General features: G+C 38.8%; 1 protein-coding gene across 1 annotated transcript in view; it reads left to right on the plus strand.

Annotated features, from left to right (window-relative positions):
- Positions 1 to 19,410, plus strand: part of zfpm1 (zinc finger protein, FOG family member 1) — a 225,745-nt gene that overhangs the window by 194,958 nt on the left and 11,377 nt on the right. Inside the window, exons 5-8 of the mRNA XM_057835896.1 lie at positions 12,954 to 13,056; positions 13,197 to 13,442; positions 15,859 to 16,092; positions 16,198 to 16,440. Of these exons, the coding sequence (XP_057691879.1) occupies positions 12,954 to 13,056; positions 13,197 to 13,442; positions 15,859 to 16,092; positions 16,198 to 16,440 (826 nt within the window). The remainder of the gene's footprint in view (positions 1 to 12,953; positions 13,057 to 13,196; positions 13,443 to 15,858; positions 16,093 to 16,197; positions 16,441 to 19,410) is intronic.

Genomic DNA, 19,410 nt, shown 5'->3' on the forward strand with positions numbered 1-19,410 from the left:
ATAAGACAATTTATGACAGTATTGCAATTTTATTGTTTTCCCGCAAGATGGCAGCACGGCAGATTTTCTTGTGAGAGAAATCAACATGGATCCCAAGAAGGTTAGTGCAGGCTGTGAAAATAGGAAAAAATTGAAACTTACCGTTGAAATTAAGAGGGAAATGATTAAAAAATATATGAGCGTGGAGTGCACATCAGTAAACTGGCTCGAGAATATGGCCGATCTCGACGGTCCTCCTCCTACCTCCGTTTGCCAGTCTTTATAAGTTACGGTGACAGTTGTTATTGTTGTAACATCGGCATGGAAGTTGCCAGCTTTGTCAGGTTTGTAATCATTTATTTCAGAACTTGTGCAAAACAACAAGGCTACTGTCCGCAGTAGTCGACGCCCAAAACAACAGAACATGAAAAAAGAAAGTATAAAGTTTTCACTCTTCCGCACCTTTCTCACCCTCTCGTCAGTCACAGTTCAGGAACAGCATGGAAAACACAACCGCCACATTGGAACCAGATTCGTTACATTAGTATATTATTATTATTAAATGATTTGTATTTATAATTTATTTGTTTTTCTATGTGTAATTGCTTTTTATGAATGTAACTGCTGTATTTATGATGGTTTTTGGCTGTGGAACGAATTAATTGGATCATAATGTATTCTTATGGGCAGCGTTGTTAATAACGGTGTTAGAGTACAACAGCGTTACTAACGGCGTTATTTTTTTCTTTGGTGAGTAATCTAATTATAGTGGTACGTCAACATACGATTGCTTCGACACACGATCTTTTCAACATCTGACGTAAAATTTGACTTACCATTTGTTTCTACCTCCGACGACATGCTCAAAATACGACCATTTTTGAGAGCGCCGCAGTTTCTTTTTTTTGCTGGAAGGCTGATTTTCTTGTGAGAGAAATCAACACAGGATCCAAAAATGTTAGTGCAGGTGGAGAAAAAAAAAGAAAAGGTGATGCTTACCATTGAAATGAAGATGTGAATGATAGCAAAATATAAGCATGGTGTGTGCATCCATGAACTGGGTCGACAATAGGGCCGTAGCATATCGATCTCGGCCGGCGGTCCTTCTCCGTTCGCCAGTCTTTATAAGTTAAGGTGACAATTTTTATTGTGGTGACATTGCCAAAGAAATTGCCAGCTTCGTCAGTGATGAGGGAAAATATTACATTATGCTTTTGTGATGTATGATTGCTTCTGTGACATAGATTGTAGCAACTTCTATTGTTTTTCACCTTGTTCCCATAGTTAGGAGATGCGCCTGAGTAGGGAATCTCACGAAATAACTTGTTTTGCACCATAGTGCGCGCTTGAGTCCCATAAGTTAGGAGGGCATCTCATGAGATAACTTGTTTTGCACTCATAATATTTACCATGGGAACACAACATCTGCTACCGGACAGCACAACCTGGGAACCACGCAACGAAAAGCCCCTTTTTAGAGGGGTGAACCAAAAGTAGCTTTGTCATTGGATGGGGCCGCGCCGTCTGGGAGCGGAGGTTGGCCGTCTCCGCCCCCGTGTGGCGCGTCCCTACAAAAACAGGACATTTCCAGCCGACCTGTGAAGTCCGCCAGCGGGTCACCTACGGATCGCCTGGCTTTGTTCCTTCGCCGCCTTACCGAGGCATTGGCTCCCGCTCATTTGTCACGGTAAGCGATTTTCATTGCTAAAGGAATACCTGGTTGTGCTGTAACGATAACGCGGGGATTCTGGGATTGACAAACTCAAATCTAGCGTCATGTTACCATTGTTTTGCTTGTTTTTGATACTTGTTGCTTGCTCTTGTGGGATTATAATCAATAAATCTAATTTATTCTGCATTATCTAATCAATAAACATTGTCTATTTTGCAAAAGTGTGCCTGTTACTGATTCACCGCGAACCTGGAAATTTCGGAAAACAGTCAGGTGTCTAATCATTTATTCCATCAACCCGCCCAGTGTCCGCTGCTGTTGATGCCAGAATCGAAACAGAAAGTAAAATCGCGCGCTCTTGCTCACCATCACGCCAGCCCCGCGGTGCGTTCAAGTACGGCTAAAAAAGTCCGCCTCATTAGAACACGATTCGTTACATTATTACAGGTATTATTGTTACTATTGCTATTATTATATTATTGTTATTCTGATTTTTATTCATAATTTATTTGTTTTGCTCTTTGTAATTGCTATTTGCAATAGTATCAGCAATATTTAATAAGGATGTAGTGTAGGTTTTTGGGCTGTGGAACGAATTAATGGAATTATAATGTATTCTTATGGGAAAATCCTGCTCGACATACGACTATTTCGACTTACAAACAAGGTCCTGGAACGAATTAACTTCATATGAAGAGGTACCACTGTAATTACATTTCTCATATTTGCAACGCCGTTACTGTTACTGAAGATGTAAAGGTGTGGGTTACTATGCATTACTACGTTGGTTGAATGACGCGAGAAAAAAGAAATGGACTCACAGAGAGAGCAGAGCAGGAGTGGGGAGGAGGGAAGGATAGTTGTGACACCGTTGCAAACGCGATGCTAGGTGGCTCCAATATTACCTGACTGCAGCCGACAGCCTACAAACTACGCCCAAATTATGCTACAGTAGATATCAGATGCGAAATCTGAAGAATTGGGCTAGAGCCAATTGTCCCCAAAACCCTTTGAACTTCACATCGTGTGACCTATGTTTTTTTTTTTTTTTTGTGGAATGAAAAAAAAAAAAGATGAAAAGTAACACCAGCTACTTTGCCAAGTAACTAATTGCTCTTACATTCAGGTGACTGAGTTACTAACTCAATTACTTTTTGGGAGAAATACTTTGTAACTGTAATTAATTACTTTTTAAAAGTAAGATTAACAACAATGCTTATGGGAAAATCCCGCTCAACATATGGCCATTTCAATTTACAAACCAGGTCCTGGAACAAATTAAATTCGTATGTAGAGGTACCACTGTATTTTGCTATTTTGGCGGTCATACGTTTTCACAACTAACGGTATATGGACAATAGCGGAAGCTTTGATAAATGCACTTTCTTACAGTTTACCAAGCAGACTTGTTGATGAAAAGCCTCATCGTTTACTTCCTTAAAAGCTGCAATGTCAGCACTTCTAAATTTGGTCATGTCATCTTTGCGTGATGCCCACCTGAACCTTTCACACTATCCTAAGCAGTTGGCAACAGGTGTTGAAATAGTGGAGCCTGATGGATTTGAGAACGTGATTTAACATGATACACCTGGGAAATCTCCACAAAGTGAAGTCAGACGTGATGGAATTAAATACATTTGTGGAAGAGGCTTGGATTTTTTGGGGTGAAGCCAGCAAACGCATTGACAATTATTTTAGCTTTATCCTGTATTTAATTGATGTGATTTCACATGGATCGTCCCAATCGTGAAAAGTAGAAGCGTGTTCCGTTTAGTTCAAGGAAAGTTTTCATCCCTGTCACCGTCATCTTTCGGTTTTATCGGGCTGGATTGAGCGAGAAAGGCATGGAGAGCAAGGAGGCATTCTGATACCGAACGAGAGAATGGCGGAAGAAAATGAAGAAATGAAATCAGCCTGGCATCATTTGCATTCAGGTTTTATCAGCGAAGGAGGAGGGTGTTTTGGGGCCTGATAAGGAGCGGGTGTCGTAGGCTGTGCTGGAGGTGGAGGGGGTCGGCGGGTAGACGTGCAAGCTTGAGTGTGCTTACAAATGCGATGTTTGAATTGACTTTAGTAAGAGAAGGTGGCTTAGAGTTCAGTCAGTATGTGTTTACGCCGGGTTGCACATTTTGAATGTTATAGCCGTAATAGCAAAGACATGCTGCTGGGGAGCGAGAACGTGTGTGTGCGCGCATGTGACGGGGCTGTGGGAGTGAGGGGTTAATATCAGACCAAATAATTAGATTCACTATCGTCTCAGCAGCAGCAGTGCGGGGATCAGGCAGATTAAAGCCAGGCTCAAGGCTAGTTAATATTCATGAGGGGACCAGGGTCCGGGCTTAGACTGCGGCTCAAAGACTCTCCTCCGGCTGATGGGGCTTAAGGCAGTGCTCTCCACCAAGATGGAGCTTTGGCGGAGAGGCCTGACTGATAGATGGAAGGCTGCATTGATAGTTAGGCAGAGTGACAGCAGTGAGAATGTCTTGGCAATGAAGAAATCTACATTTCTATGGATTTATTGATCATTATCTCATTAACTAAGAACTGAAATTCCTGGTTCGTTACAGTTGGTCAAAAATATATAATTCTGTTCAGTGAGTATTGTTTTTGGCATCCCTTTTAGTTTTCGTCTTAGATTTATTCTTTTGGAGGACAATACTTATTAGTCTGAGGCTACGTCTACACTAGGACGGATAATGGCCGTAAATGTGTAATTAGTTGGACCATACGGCACGTGGGCAACAGTAGTATGCCTATTATCCGGATTAGTTGTTAGACGGACAATGTAGGCGGGTAATGTTACGCCTATGCGCCACCTAATATTCACTGCTGTCTCTGTACAACATTCGGATATTCAGGAAGGGACGTCATGCCGTCGCTTTTTTTAGTGCAGCATGACAGCATTGTAAACAATGGAGGCGGACGATCACGACGTGGCATTCCTGCTCCTCATTTCTTTTCCACACATTTTTCTTGAACCTTCAAACTATGGTCTCAATAATATGCGTTAATTCAGTGCCCATTTGGGGTCCTCCCCTCGCGGATGAGGTGGAGACGAGTGTTTTTTACAGAGCTCGTCTACCGAGTTGTCTCCAATCAGCCAGTAGTGGGGTGGCCCCTCCCAACTCAATGCCGACCGGACATGAGTACTGTGTATAAAAATGTGAAGAGGAAAATTAAACCCCAAAAAGTGACTTGCATGGTACCCCCAGTCAAAGAGGCGCGCGATCAGTTTTTTCCCCAAGACATTTCTGCCTGTCAAAACTGTTGCCACTTTCAGGATCCCCACTTTTATGCACAAGCAGTCCTGGTTGCGGCTTCCTGGAAATATACGCAGTGCCACACCATATGCTTCTATTTGTTATTTTCCAGTGGTGAGTGCGCAACTGAGCATCGATTATAACATCCCAAGAAATGATGTCAGGCTTTTTGTTCTATAAAGTTTTATTTCGATCACAACACAGCACATGCTCGTAAAAGCCGAGCGTGCGCTTCCTTCCACTCTCGCTCCTGTATGATGCGTTCAATTTCGATCACAAAAAAATAGTAATCACAAAATAATGACAGTCTAGAATGTGAAGTAATTTCGAAATTTGTGTTCGCGCCGCCCCGCGTTCCGCTCCCCCCTCTTGACCAGGCTGGGACCTGAACCCGCACGAACATGACGTTACCACTCAGCCGGCAGGTACGCTAACCACTGTAGCATAAGCTCGACCCGACTGCACAGCCGCCAGCGCACCCACATGAAGAATGAGTTTCCGGTTCAGAGGTAAACCGCGCGGGCGATGATGTAACACGTGAGGCTTCTCGTTTTTACGCATGCGTAGTTTGCGCAAATGCAGGCGTACCTTGCAGAAGTGGGAAGTCTCTTAAACGCACCTTAAAAGAAGTGTGACACAGGTATAAAAATAGTCGGCAAAATACCCTGGAGAAAATTTTCTGTACTAGGGTTAGTAGGGTTAGTTAGTCATATTTTGGTCATCTCATAGTGTGTTTGTCTTCGTCTAGTTTTTGTTGACGAAAACTCAAGACTAATTTCCTCTTTTAGTCGACGTTTACTAAAAATGTTTTTGTCTGTAAAATTAAAGGGAAAAAAAATGCTCCAAAAATAAAAGAATAAATATAGCTTTCCAACTATTTTGAATGAACATTGACAGACGAGCACATGTTGTAGTGTCTCCAAGGACAACGCCAACTTGGTGATTATACACATTCAGCAGGAAAACAGCACATTATTTTCAATTAATTATAGCCACCTGGATGGCACAAACTGTATGTAAAAATAAGTTTTCTGAGAGTTTAGAGGACGCTTGCCGTTAGCATTAGGCTAATGCTAACGCGAATGCTACACTACTGCTATGAGTTACATTTACTTTGTGATGATCACTCCGCACAGACTTTAAGGTAGGGTGACCAAACGTCCTCTTTTGCCTGGACAAGTCCACTTTTCACGTCCTCTCCGTAGCATACGGTCGGGTGTCATAAGTTCATGAAAATGTCCAGTTTTCATGATTTTTCAAGGGACCAATTTGAAAAGAATCCTTCCTTCCGATGGGGGCAGCGCCTGCCTGTGTTGACGTGGCTCCTACTAGTAGGGGGAGAAGGAGTAGTTCTTTTTCTTGTTTTTTGTTGGCAGTTTACCCCTTTTATCATGGGCATTATCGCCATCTACTGGGTTGACGGTTTGGCAAGAGATCAGGCAGTTACAGACTACAATAAGGAGTAGTTCTAAGAGACGTTTATGCCATTGTAATTTATAAAAATGTTTAGTTGGCACGTAGCCTACTCTGTGTGTGTGTATTGACTGGACTACGTTTCCATGGGTCTGCATTTCATTTAAATATATATATATATATATTAGGGCTGTCAAAATTATCGCGTTAACGCGCGGTAATTAATTTTTTTAATTAATCACGTTAAAATATTTGACGCAATTAACGCACATGTCCTGCTCAGACAGTATTCTGCCTTTTGGTAAGTTTTACAGCAAGGTTTTTGGTGCTGTCTAACAGCGAACTCTTGTGGTCGCTTTGCGACATGGTTTATTGCTTTCTTGCCAGTTCATTATGGCTGCACGATGTCTCGGGCTGACGCCTGCGTTGTACTGTTGTGCTTATATGATCCTTGGACAAGATTTGTCCGTAAGTATGGTTGTTGTAAAGAATGTACATATTATGTTAGTAAGTGAAATATTATATTTTTTGTATGAGACGCTTTTTGTTTATGTTTAGTGAACCTGTATAGCGTGCTAAGCTAACGTTGTTGCTAATGCAATGCTTGTGTACTTTTTTTTGTAGTTTCAACACGGTCTAAAGAGGACAGTGGTTTGAGGCCATTTTATTAATAAATCAGATGAAAAAAGAAGAAGTCTGATTATTAAGGCGTCGTTCACTAGCTGTCTAGCTTTGGAAAAAGTAGACGCTTCGGAGTGAGGACAGCATAGGCAGATTTAAATGACAGTAGAGTGAAATGCCCACTACAGTCCTTATGTACTGTATGTTGAATGTATACATATATATATATATATATATATATACATACATATTGGTTTTTTTTTTTTTCGTTTTTATTATTTGATTATTGTTTTAGGAAGAATAGAGCCTGTTGAGTTACCGGTACCCTGTTTATTGAAAAAATATTTCCATATAGTATATAATATATACTATATGGCTATATATATATATATATATATATATTTTTTTTTTTATATATATATATATAAAACTGACGGAAGAGGCCCACTTTAAATACATTAAAGTGATATACGTGATATAAAGTGATATATAAAGTGACACAGCCAGACAGATAAAATGTCACACATTGTTAACAAGTGACAGAAACTATTGCACATTTTCGTCTCGTCAGATGAAAATTGGCATGCGTCTTGTTATGTTTAGTCCCCCAACACTCATTTTAGCTTGTTATCATCTCGTCATCGTCATGAAAAAAGTGTTGGATGACGAAGTATTTTCCTTATCGTCACTGACAAAAACAACACTGCTTTCAATATAGTAGTGTATAGGCCATTATTAGTTCTGTAAGAGGAAATTCAGAAAAGTCTACTTTTAGCTCTTCAAATCTGACATTATTCTGTCCTGCTAAGGTCATTTGATTTGCCTATGATAATAATGCTAATGGGTGGTAATGACCTTCAAGGGAGTAGGTTTGGTCTCAATATTTGTAGGGACGGTATAACAGCATAACCTGCATGGACACTTTTTGCTGGGGACGGGACATTAATTAGACCAAACAGATCGGGTGAACGGGGGTCAGGGCTACATTTCTCACCAATAAGAACCTGATTAATTGATAGGCTAAATGATTAATGCAAAATAAATCCGTATTGACTTATACTAACATTCACACTGCAAATTTACAGTATAATGTCTTAACCTGATAATTTTTCTTAAATCTAGTTGAGTCTTGTTTTTAGTTGGCTACTTAACAGATTAATGTGTAAGATTCTTCCACATACTTTTAGTAAATATTACCATTTATTCTTATTCAGCCATACATCTAAAAGTCGGTTATTTTTCACTTAGATGAAGAAAAAATGCTTTCAAATAATGTTTTGATTAGTATCGATTAGAGGTGTGCAAAATTTCCGATTCTTAGATTATTCGCGATTCGGCCGTGGAAGATTCGAGATCGATTCACAAACATCCAAATTCCGATTATTGAAATATGCCAAGTAAAGCGGAAGTACAACACACTCAGCGCGCCGCGCGGTCAATGAGCAACGGAGCGAGAGTAGCTAAACATCATGCTTCTCATTACCCGGCCCCTCGGGTAATGCCAATGCTCAACTCACGGCTCTAGCTCAACTCATGCCACGAGATAAAAAAAACACAACAACATACCTGAAGCTGCTGCAAAAGTACGTCATCCACGTAATGTTACGGTAGATATCATTTATATAAGACTAGATGCACTACGGTAGCGGTAGCGTTTGCAGCACATCTACAAAAAGCTAGATGCAGACGTAGTAAACGGCCGCCATCTTAAAGCAGTACACTTCTCTGCAAGGCTGTTGTAGCGAACCTTCCAAGCAAACCTAATTAACTTTTTATCTAAAATACTCCTAAATCGGTAAAATATTGACTTGGATCTATCTTTAAAATAGTTTTAAAACTTTCACATTTCGAAAGTTGACAAAAGGGAAATTATGGATTAACGGGAGCAATTTTAACAACTTTAACGGTTGATTCACAACATTAAATTAATTGAATGTAGTTTAAAGCTGCTGATACAGAATGGGGACTGGAGTTTTTTATTTACTGTTATTTTTGTATATTTGTTTACTGCTATATGTTAACTTGATCCTGAAATAGTAGTTTGGTTTAGCCTGAGAGTATTTTTGAACAATTTTGTACAAAAAAAAAAAAAAAAAAAAAAAGGGGGGGGGGGTGCATCAATAATCGTTTTAGAATCGAATCGGACCATCTGAATCGTAATCGTAATCGAATCGTTAGGTGCCCAAAGATTCCCAGCTCTAGTATCGATTCTTGAATTAAGAACATTTCAGTCAAACAAGTGTTTTTTTAAAGAGCGATTTTTCTTATTTCAAGAAATTTGAGTAAAAGTTACTTGAACCACTGGCAGATAATTTCACTTATTTCTATTAGATTTACACTGAAAACAAAGGAATTTAAGTTTTTTTCCCCAGTTTTAAGGAAGAGGGTTTTTGCAGTTCATATGCATTGGTTCAGGTGATACACCCTGTTTGAGCCTTTGTTTTCAAAAACTACTAAAGAAACATTTTGAAAACTTCCAGAATAAATGTCTGGATGTCTGGACGAGCCATCAGGTGCGTTTGAGCAAAAAAAAAAACATAGACTGGTACATTCAGCAAATGAAAAAGGGGAAAATGTAAGTCTGAACATAATGAAAATAATTCACTTCATAATGGTAGGGTCAATTATACCATTACAACATATTGGAAGACAATCTAAATGACCTATATAACTGAACACATTATATAATGCAAATAAGGTTGCTTAAAAGTTGGTCGGCACAATTTGAGCATCCTGATGTTTTGTCCCTACCATCCCTATGCAAACCTACGCCCTTGATGACCTTAACATATTGATGCTTTTCATGGCCAAAGCTTAAAAGAATGATGAAAACTAACTCAAGAGAATAGACGATGTGTTAACAGTTAGATCAGAGTTTCAGTTTTCAATAATGGGAGAACACTACTTTTTGAAACAGAATGCATCCAGGGATAGCTAGCAAGTGGAAATGCCACCTGTTTGCATTTTTAAAAGATTGGATACCTCAACACATTCCATTCATTTTACCATTGCTTGCTAAACTATAAAGTCTTTTATTACTCTATAAGAGCGTTATTAAGACATGTATTTTTCCCCATGCACTCTTGACTCAATTTTCATGTTATGTGGTAGATTTTTCTTACTGGCTGTGTGAGTACCTAGTATTTTTACCTTATGTCACCCTGCCTCTCACGTACTCCACCCATCAGCTCCTTTTTCTATTTTTATTTTTTTTTTCAAACCAGACCTGGGCGTCTTTCATAAGTGATTATAACTTTGTGCTTTTTTCGTTTTATAGATATTGAGATATTAATTTCGAGAGATGACATCAATCGCAGCACCTCCGTCGCGGCTGACGAAGCATACCAACTGTCTAAATAACTGAGGGGTGTCCCAACAACTAGTACAAAGAAATGGCACCCCTTTGGGTCCATTTTGCAATAAATGGGGGGCTTGAGATAATAATTCCGAGTGATGACGTGACACGCACTTTATTATGAAAGTATTTATGGGTTAAACAGTGAAAATTAGCGGAAAACTTTGCATCGATTTACAGTGTGCGTCCCTAAAAGTTAGGGGCCACTGTGCTCCTAGTAAAAAAAAATGTTAGTCTGGAGCCCTGAAATGGCTTTTGGTGCATTTCTTTATCCTCTTCATTCCCCTTAAACTTACCCCTGCCATCTCTAAAGACAGGTTAAATGCTCACAAGTGGGACCTCACACAATTTGTTTACTTAACATGCTCATGTTTCGTTTTTAACTGTTGTTTTGCCATGATGACTAGTATGATAAAAAAAAAAAATAAAAAAAAATCAATTCACAAGAGTGTGGTCAAAGTTCCACCAAGCAAAGAAGGGATAAGCCAGGCAATCAATGTGCACATCATAAAAGTACCGGTAGTCATTACTTTGAGATTTTAACTTGTGAATTGAAGTTTATCAGAAGCATTTTCTTGCTTTTTATTCATATATATGGATATGATGTTGTTTTTCTCCACTGTAGTGTTACTGATCTTTCCCAATTGCCCTATCATGGTGAATTCCAAAGTCGTGGCCATGATGAATTAGGCTGAAACAAATTAGAAGTACTTACGACTCAGACGGCTCCAGCATTGGGTTACAAATTAAAACAAAAGCAGTCGTATCTTCCCATCAGCTTCAGTTCCCCGTGAAATACAATACGCTCGGCCTTGAGCTTTACTGGTGAACAGAATGAGAAGGTTCTCTCTCTCATCCCACTCTTCGTTCCGTTCCAAACAATCCCACGCATATTTCCATCTTTGTCTGGGGTTTCACTTTTACACCATGTTTGTTTTTCTTTCTTTTTTTTTTTATTTTTATTTTTTTTTATGGCCATATCGCAACAGTTAAAATGATTCTTATAACAGGGTTTAAACCAATAGTATATATTTTAGTATTATTCAGACACTCAAGAAAAACAAATTTCTAGTTTATCAAAGTCTTGCCATCGTTTAAATCTAAAATTTTCCTTGATGAAAATTCCTGTGAGGTTTTCTGTGAAAGGGAATCGAGGTAATGCTGCCTCCACCTGGCTGTTCAGAAGATTTTTGTATTCTGGCCTCATTTTTTTGTGTGTACAAATATTTGTGTTCTAATCTTGGCCTTCTCCACAACATCTGAGATTGATACACATAATAATATTTCAAGATACATTTTTACCCTTTAAATAAAGTACTGTCATAATAACACACAATCGTATCTAAATAATATCATGTGGAAGCAGGGCTGTCAACAGACTTGCAGGGGCCCGGGGACAAGAGACCATTATAGGGCCCCCCTACCCCACCCCTGCCACCGGGTTGTCACGACAACATATGCAGTACTTTTAATGCTTTGCAAGCAATGACAGTGTAAATTTTCAAATTATTTAATTTGAGAAGGACAGTTAAATTTTACAGACTGTAATGTGATGTGACACAATATAAACAAACAATTTCCATCTATTGTCCCATGTAGGCTACAGTACAATACATCTGAGAGTGCTATGCCTGCCTGCTATGCAACAAAACAGTATAACTAAACATCCTGTGCCAACCCCCTCCACAACCCTGGGGTTATCAAGCCCTCAAACAGTGATCCGCCTAGATTTTTGACAGCAAAGTCATTTATAACATCAGTGAAATGCAGTTTTTGAGCAAGCTCACGCTTAATGGAGAGCATGGTGTTACCGGCATGCCCAAATGGCCGCTGTCCCCCTACAATATGACCGGCTTTACCAATTTGGAGCAGACGAAGAGGTGGGCGAGCGTACTGTAATGGGGTGAGATAGGAGTTGTTGCACGGTAGCGCTGAGTTGAGTGGCTGTGAGTCCCCCATTGTTAATAAAAGTTCCACAAGCCATCCACCAGTCCACTCCACACTACAGTACGGAGTTGAGAGCACTGCAATTTACCATAAAGTGCAGTTTGGTAACAATGGATAGGTTGTTAAGGCTGCCCTGTGATATGGTGGAGCGTAGGTAGTTTTTATTTTCATTATACTGAAGGCTTGCTCTACTCCAGCCACTGGCAAAGACATGAAAATGCGTAGCACTTGAGTGCGCCAGAGCGGGGTCAAACCATTCTGTGCTAAGACAGGGGCGCGGGCGCTGTGCAAAAAAAGGAAAAGAATATATATTTGAAATATTTAATATAAGTTTTTAACTATATATCGAGAAGCACATAATATTTAATCAGATAATGATTAAATCAATTAAGGGTCATTCAGGGGCCACTATAGTCCTGAGACCCGGGACAACATACTCGGTAACCCCACCCCACCCCTCCGTCGACAGGCTTGTGTAGAAGTAAGTAATTATGACACCTGTGATGCATTATTTGCACACACAGGCAAATCACATTTCTTGTTTATCAAAGTTCTGTCATTATTTACATCTAAAAGCTTTCATTGATGAAAATTCCTTTGCTATTTTCTTTGAAGTGACATTGAAGTAATGCTGCCCCCAACTGGCTGTTAAGGAGATTTTTATATTCAGGCCTCATGTTGTTGTATGTATCTTTTTTTTCAATAGAGTTCCAGCTGGACCATAGTGTGTGAGGATGCGGATTGTTGGGTCACCTGTCTTGCTTTGACTACTGACCTATCGGATGCAAACTGTACTATATACAGCCAAGGTGAGGCTGACATAACTGTAATAACATCAGGCTCAATCATAACCAGATGTAATACATAATTAGTCAACAGGATTAAAAAATACTAAAGTGTGATTGTGATTTATTCTATTGACCTGAAGCTTTTTTACATTTTTTTCCAGGTGATGAGCTGTTCTGTAAGGTGACCAGAAACATATTGGCAGCAGAAATGCTCTTGGGCACCCCGTTACCTCCTCCAAAACCCTCTTCGCCCGTCGCCAGGGATTCACCTCTTCTCAAAATTGTCACCACAAAAACGTCTGTGGTAAAGGAGGAGCCAGTGTATCCTGCAGCTCTCCACACAGACATCCAGCTCCTTCCACAGCAAGCGGGCATGGCTGCTATCTTGGCTACTGCCGTTGTCAATAGTAAGTAATTGTTGAAGGACATTAATATACTGTAAATTAAATTGCAATCTCTAGAATTTAGAACACGCTTTCCTCTTACATTATGCTGCAATAGAAATATTTTCTGTAACTTTTACCTGTAATAGTATTCATTATAACCACATGGTGGCAGTGTGGATCTTTAGTTGCAGGTGTCTGATTAGGAAGTTGCTATGTCACAGTCATTTTGATATTCATGCAGGGTTAACAGTGGCTTTCTTGAACTCCCTGACATAAAGGTCGCCATTGAGCCAGAATTTATTTATTTTTGGGGGGGTTCAAACCTCCTAAAACCACCGAAATGCAAACAAAGCTGCTTTTGGCAAAGTTGCAATATACCTATAAAACACAATGGCATTTACACATGCATTAGGCTACTGCATGTAACAAGACATACACGAAAATAATTTTCATTCAAAATTGTATTTTTTCAATGATGTGCAAAATAAGCTAACATAAACCTCCCCTAATATCATTTTCCATCATATCTTAAACCAAAACCTAAACTTGAACAACTTTAGAACCTAAACGAACATAGGGTGTAGATAACAACTGAAGACATTGGCTTACTTTTTTTTTTTTTTTTTATTATTATTTCCTTTATTCATTTTATTATTTTAAATAATAAAGAATACCATAGACCTCACAATCAGTTGACGGGACACGAGGCCTCGGGGCAGATCCGTAGGGGCCCTATTTTCAAAAACTTAAAAATCTAATATTTTCAAAACCAAAACCGCTAGCGACCTAAAACCAAAACAGGCATCTCCCATAGCATACAGAATATGAGTCTCCATGAGCAGTGACATCAAAAAGGTCGTTCCCTAATAAAATCCTGATTAATTATTTTTTATACAAGTTAAACAAAACTTAAAATGACTATAGAATTCACAAATTTTATGTTAATTGCACAGATATCCCTAATTGCAGAGATAATCACCTATATTTTCGGGATCAATAGCAACATTTAAGGTATCATATAATTTTTTTGCCCAAAAATGCAAATTAAATTCACTCAATTTTCACATCAGAAACTTGAAACTTTAGAAAAGCATGCAAGCATTTTCATTTTACTCAACAAAAGCAAAATTTGCATTTTTCTATATACAATCACAACTTACTTAGGTTGAATTCCGATGCTACTATTGCCTCATCACGGCTATCCGGCCCTCGTCGTTTTTAGGTTGAAATGTTACATAAAATAAAACACGTTAAAAAAAAAATTTGAATGGACGCAGAAATATCTAAATTACTACTTTTTTGCTTAAAAATGGGCAGTTGGCCGAAAATTACCTGATTATTTGAATGTAAACTTACACTACTGTGTATCGATACATGGCGGCCAACACAAAACAAAGAGCTTTTTAAGTTGAAAATTCTTGTCAATAAATGTGTACATCCCGCAATTGCTGTATATACAGTATATGAACAAAGAACAGTCTAGACTCTAAGTTAAAACCAAAAAACGGGCAGTTCTCATTCATTTTACGTAAATATTTCGGGCTAAAATTACGCTAATGTGTAAATCCAACGTGGTGGCCAACAAGAAACAAGGAGCTTGTTGAAAATTCTTGTAAATAAATGCGTACATCCCTGAATTTCTATAGATATGAACATAGAACAGTCTACATTTTTGGTCTAAAGAAAAAACTAGGCATTATCATTCATTTCACGTAAATATTTCAAGGTAAAGTTATGCTAATTTTTTTCATGCATTTTTTTCCACAACGTTTCAAAGTGCATGCATGGGGCTGTTTAATATAATAATTACCGTATTGGCCCGAATATAAGACGGCCCTGATTATAAGAAGACCCCCTGTATTTCAAGACTCAAGTTTGAAAAAAGACTTTTTGAACACCAAATTAATTTTCATACAGAAAATAATTACAGTACATGCGAAACAAATGATTACAACAATATATTTGAGAGAAAAAGCATGTTATTTTGCCTCATTCAAATCTTAATATCTGAACATTTAAATATGTAAACTAAAGTGCTATCACATCCGTAAATGAATGGCTTCTGGTTTTTGAAATGTAAGTAAACCTATCTATTGTGATAAAACAACAAAACTGCAATAACTGCATTAACCATCAAAGTGAAGTCTAACTGTAACTGTAGTCTTGAAACAAATCTGAATAAGGAAAAACATTGCAATAAAATAATGCAAAGTGGTTAAACTTGAGAGTAGCTGAGATCTGTCATGACAGAACATCGCTTCAATGATATCTGGCGCCATCTAGCGTCATGAATGGGTATAATGTCTAGACCCCGAATATAAGACGACCCCCACTTTTTCAGTCTTATTTCAATGCAAAAAACACCATCTTATATTTGGGCCAACACGGTATTTGTTTTGTATTGTAACGTAATGTGTGTTGTGGTATCTGTAAACAGAGGACATTTTCCCATGCAAAGACTGTGGGATTTGGTACAGAAGTGAAAGGAACCTGCAAGCCCACCTCATGTACTACTGCGCCAGCCGACAGAAACAGCCAGCTGCGGATTCATCACCGCCACAAGATAAACCTAAGGAGTCTTATCCCAATGAACGCCTATGCCCCTTTCCTCAGTGTAACAAGAGTTGCCCCAGTGCAAGTTCCTTGGAGATTCACATGCGCACACATAGTGGTATGAACAAAATTAATTTGTCAACTACTGAGATTTATCATGCATGAGGAGTTTATCTAAGCTACAGTTTTGATTCCCTGACTCATTTGTCTTGTCATTTCACAGGTGAGCGTCCATTTGTCTGTCTCATCTGTCTGTCGGCCTTCACCACTAAAGCCAACTGCGAGCGCCATTTGAAGGTCCACACTGACACATTGAACGGGGTGTGCCACGGATGTGGCTTCGTATCAACCACGAGGGATATTCTCTACAGCCATTTGGTTACCAGCCATATGGTGTGCCAGCCTGGATCCCGTAGTGAGGTCTATTCTCCAGGGCCAGGCCTTCCTAAGTTGCCCTTGTCCACTGGTGAGTCACATCATAACTTGCATATTCAAATTAATTCTTGGGCATATGAAATGCAAAAACAGGCATATGAAGAACTTCTGACCATCGTCGAAATCAATTATATTTTTATGAATTTGGTAATTGACCAGCAGATCAAACATACATATCAGATTATGTTTCTGAGTTGTACATATTTGCATATAAAGACATTGAGTATAAAGGTTGTTTAAAATATTTGCCTTTTTTTGTTTGATTGAACCCCTTCAGACCCAGGGCCATTCCTGACCAATTTGGTACCCTATGCAAAATATTTGCTGGTGCCCCCCGCGACAATAGCTATTTTCACCACAAGTATTTCAACACTCACACTCGCATTGTACTTCTTTCTCCACTAGCAGTTTGTGTGTGGGAAGGTAATAAACTTGGCGGGCTTGGGCTTGGTGCTAATGTTGGGTAAGTTGGCTGTAAAAGATGGTCCGGGATGTACAAAAGTAGAAGGAAAATACTTCAGAAGAGCATCTACACAACAACAAAAGTGGGATGTTACATTATATTAGTCAAATAGCTGTTGATTGTGAAACCAGCATGACATAACCATAATAGCGCCTGACTTTAGCAGCCTACTGTACCTGGCTCATTCAGGTGTTCGGATCCGGCCATTAACTCTGACGGGCGAGGTTGAAAAATAAAATACATTCATGAAGCACTGCAACTACACAGGACCATCCAATAATAATGATTTAAATAATATATGATAATAAAAAAATGAAATTGAACATTTTTTACATGAATGGAATTGTCATTTTAATGAATTAATGACACATTTAATAACAAATGTTTGCATTTAAGTCAATAGCACTTTTAGTCCCCCACACCACAAAACTATGAAATTATTAATTTCATATTTAATGGTGTATCTATTTAAATTACCTTGGCACTTTTTAGGCAGACAAATTTATTTGAATAGCACAATTTGACACAATTTAAAAGTGCTTCACATCACATGAAAATCAGCAAGACACAATTTTAGTCCTCACCATACACTTTGTCCAAATTTCTTTAAAATGTGAGAGGGAGTAAATTTAACCAACACTAATTCACAGCTGACTGAATACCAAAAATATTTCTAAAACAACAGGCCTGGCTAATGATAAAGTATTATTTAGCTGTAGCAGTGTGTCATCTACACTCTAGCTAACGGCTAGCTTGCAATTGCGCTAAGTATACATTTTTATACAATTTAAAAAAGGGTTTTTCATCACAAAAAACTTCTTTCTTTTTCACTTTTATGCTCCTCTTCTTTTTAAAATGCGACCTGGAGGGCTTTAGTCTTTTCATGACGTTGTCACCGTAACGTCGCTCAATGGCGTACCGCAAACAGTACGTAACTTCCGCTCATTAATATTCATGACATTAGCTCCTGTTGCTAGGTAGGGACAAGCCACCGGTTGTCCCTAATAGGAAATGAATGGAAATAGTGTACAAAGGAGATGTTTACAGAGCTAAACCTACCAATTCTCTCCGAAAATGATGTGCATGGTGCCAAATTCACCGGCAAAGATGTGGAAGAACATAAAAATGTTCAGTTAAAGAGATGGCTTGAGTGTCGAAGGCTGAAAAAGACAAAAAAACGAGCCGACCTAAGCATAGCCTTAGCTTTTTAATCGACGCGACTGACAATGACATTCTCCTGTTTCAACAAGCTATCCTTTACCATCAGCCCTGTCTTTCTTATATATCCTCTGGTTGTCCTACGTCTCTTACCGTTCTTGGGGGTAATTTTGTTAGCTTTGTGTAGCGATCGCAAATGCTATTCAGTGACAGCTAACGAACACTTTTAATTTTTTCATTGATAACAAATCTTAATTCTATAATTTATTTACACTTTCCCATACTAAAGTTGTTTTTTATATGTATATATAAAACACAAACGGTAACAGTGGCAGTCAGAAACCATTGTAATTCTTTTCAGGTCATTCATTGTCAGACAGAAGCAGTACAGCACAACGTTACGCTAAAAAAATAAGTTAGAAATATAAAAATGGCTTACCTCTTTGTCCTCTGAAAGACCATGCCAACCCGACAAAATGTATACTGCATATGAAATGTGAATGGAGTCACCGAGCTGATGTTAAATTCCGCGCAAGTTGATTCGGCCTTCACATTTTTTCCTCCCGAGTTTTTGGTTTCTGGAAAGAAGAAAACATCCTTCATGTGTCATAATGTCTAGAGTCGTTTCTACAAGTTCCAAAAAAGCAATGCGTGATCGGCATGTTCGTTTTTGAAAGATTACCGGCGAAAAGTAGCACAAATTACGTTGTTTCTATGCGAGGGCGGGTCTACGATGTCCCACTTGTTTACTTCCGCTTTACGATGCGACGTCACGGTCTAAAAATAGCATGCATGCGGTACGCCATTGCAGAGGCTAAAAATAACACCTTCAGGTAGTTTGCTAGTCTGCGGGTGGGTGAGTGAGATTAAGAGACTGTGGTGCAATTACAGCATCACAAGAACCAGTGAAACGGTCAGAAGGCACATTAGAAATATGATTTAATTATTATTTAAAGACTTATTACTATATGTATTGTTGTTCTTTTATTGTAATATCTTGTATAATTTTTTGAGTACTACTGTTTGAACATGACCCCCCCCCCCCCCCACACACACACACACACACACACACACAAATACCTTCATCTGCTGTTTTGGTAGAGTAAAAATCAGCAAAAATGCGGGCTGAATGTGTTAGTATAAATAAAAAAATTAATAAATTCCACAGCATAGGTGTCGAACTCAAGGCTCTGGAGCCAGATCCAGCCAGCTAAATCGATTTTCATTGTGCACAAATGATGCAGAAAATGCTTATCTTTGAAGATGAATACCTCTGTAAATCAAGGATTCAATGGATTTTGACACAAATCCAATTAAATCAAAGATTCAATGGATTTTGACACAAATCCAATTATTCCATTCAGCACTTTATTAAGATTG

This window comes from Corythoichthys intestinalis, chromosome 5 (assembly GCF_030265065.1).
Source record: "Corythoichthys intestinalis isolate RoL2023-P3 chromosome 5, ASM3026506v1, whole genome shotgun sequence".
Classification (NCBI taxonomy): Eukaryota; Metazoa; Chordata; class Actinopteri; order Syngnathiformes; family Syngnathidae; genus Corythoichthys; species Corythoichthys intestinalis.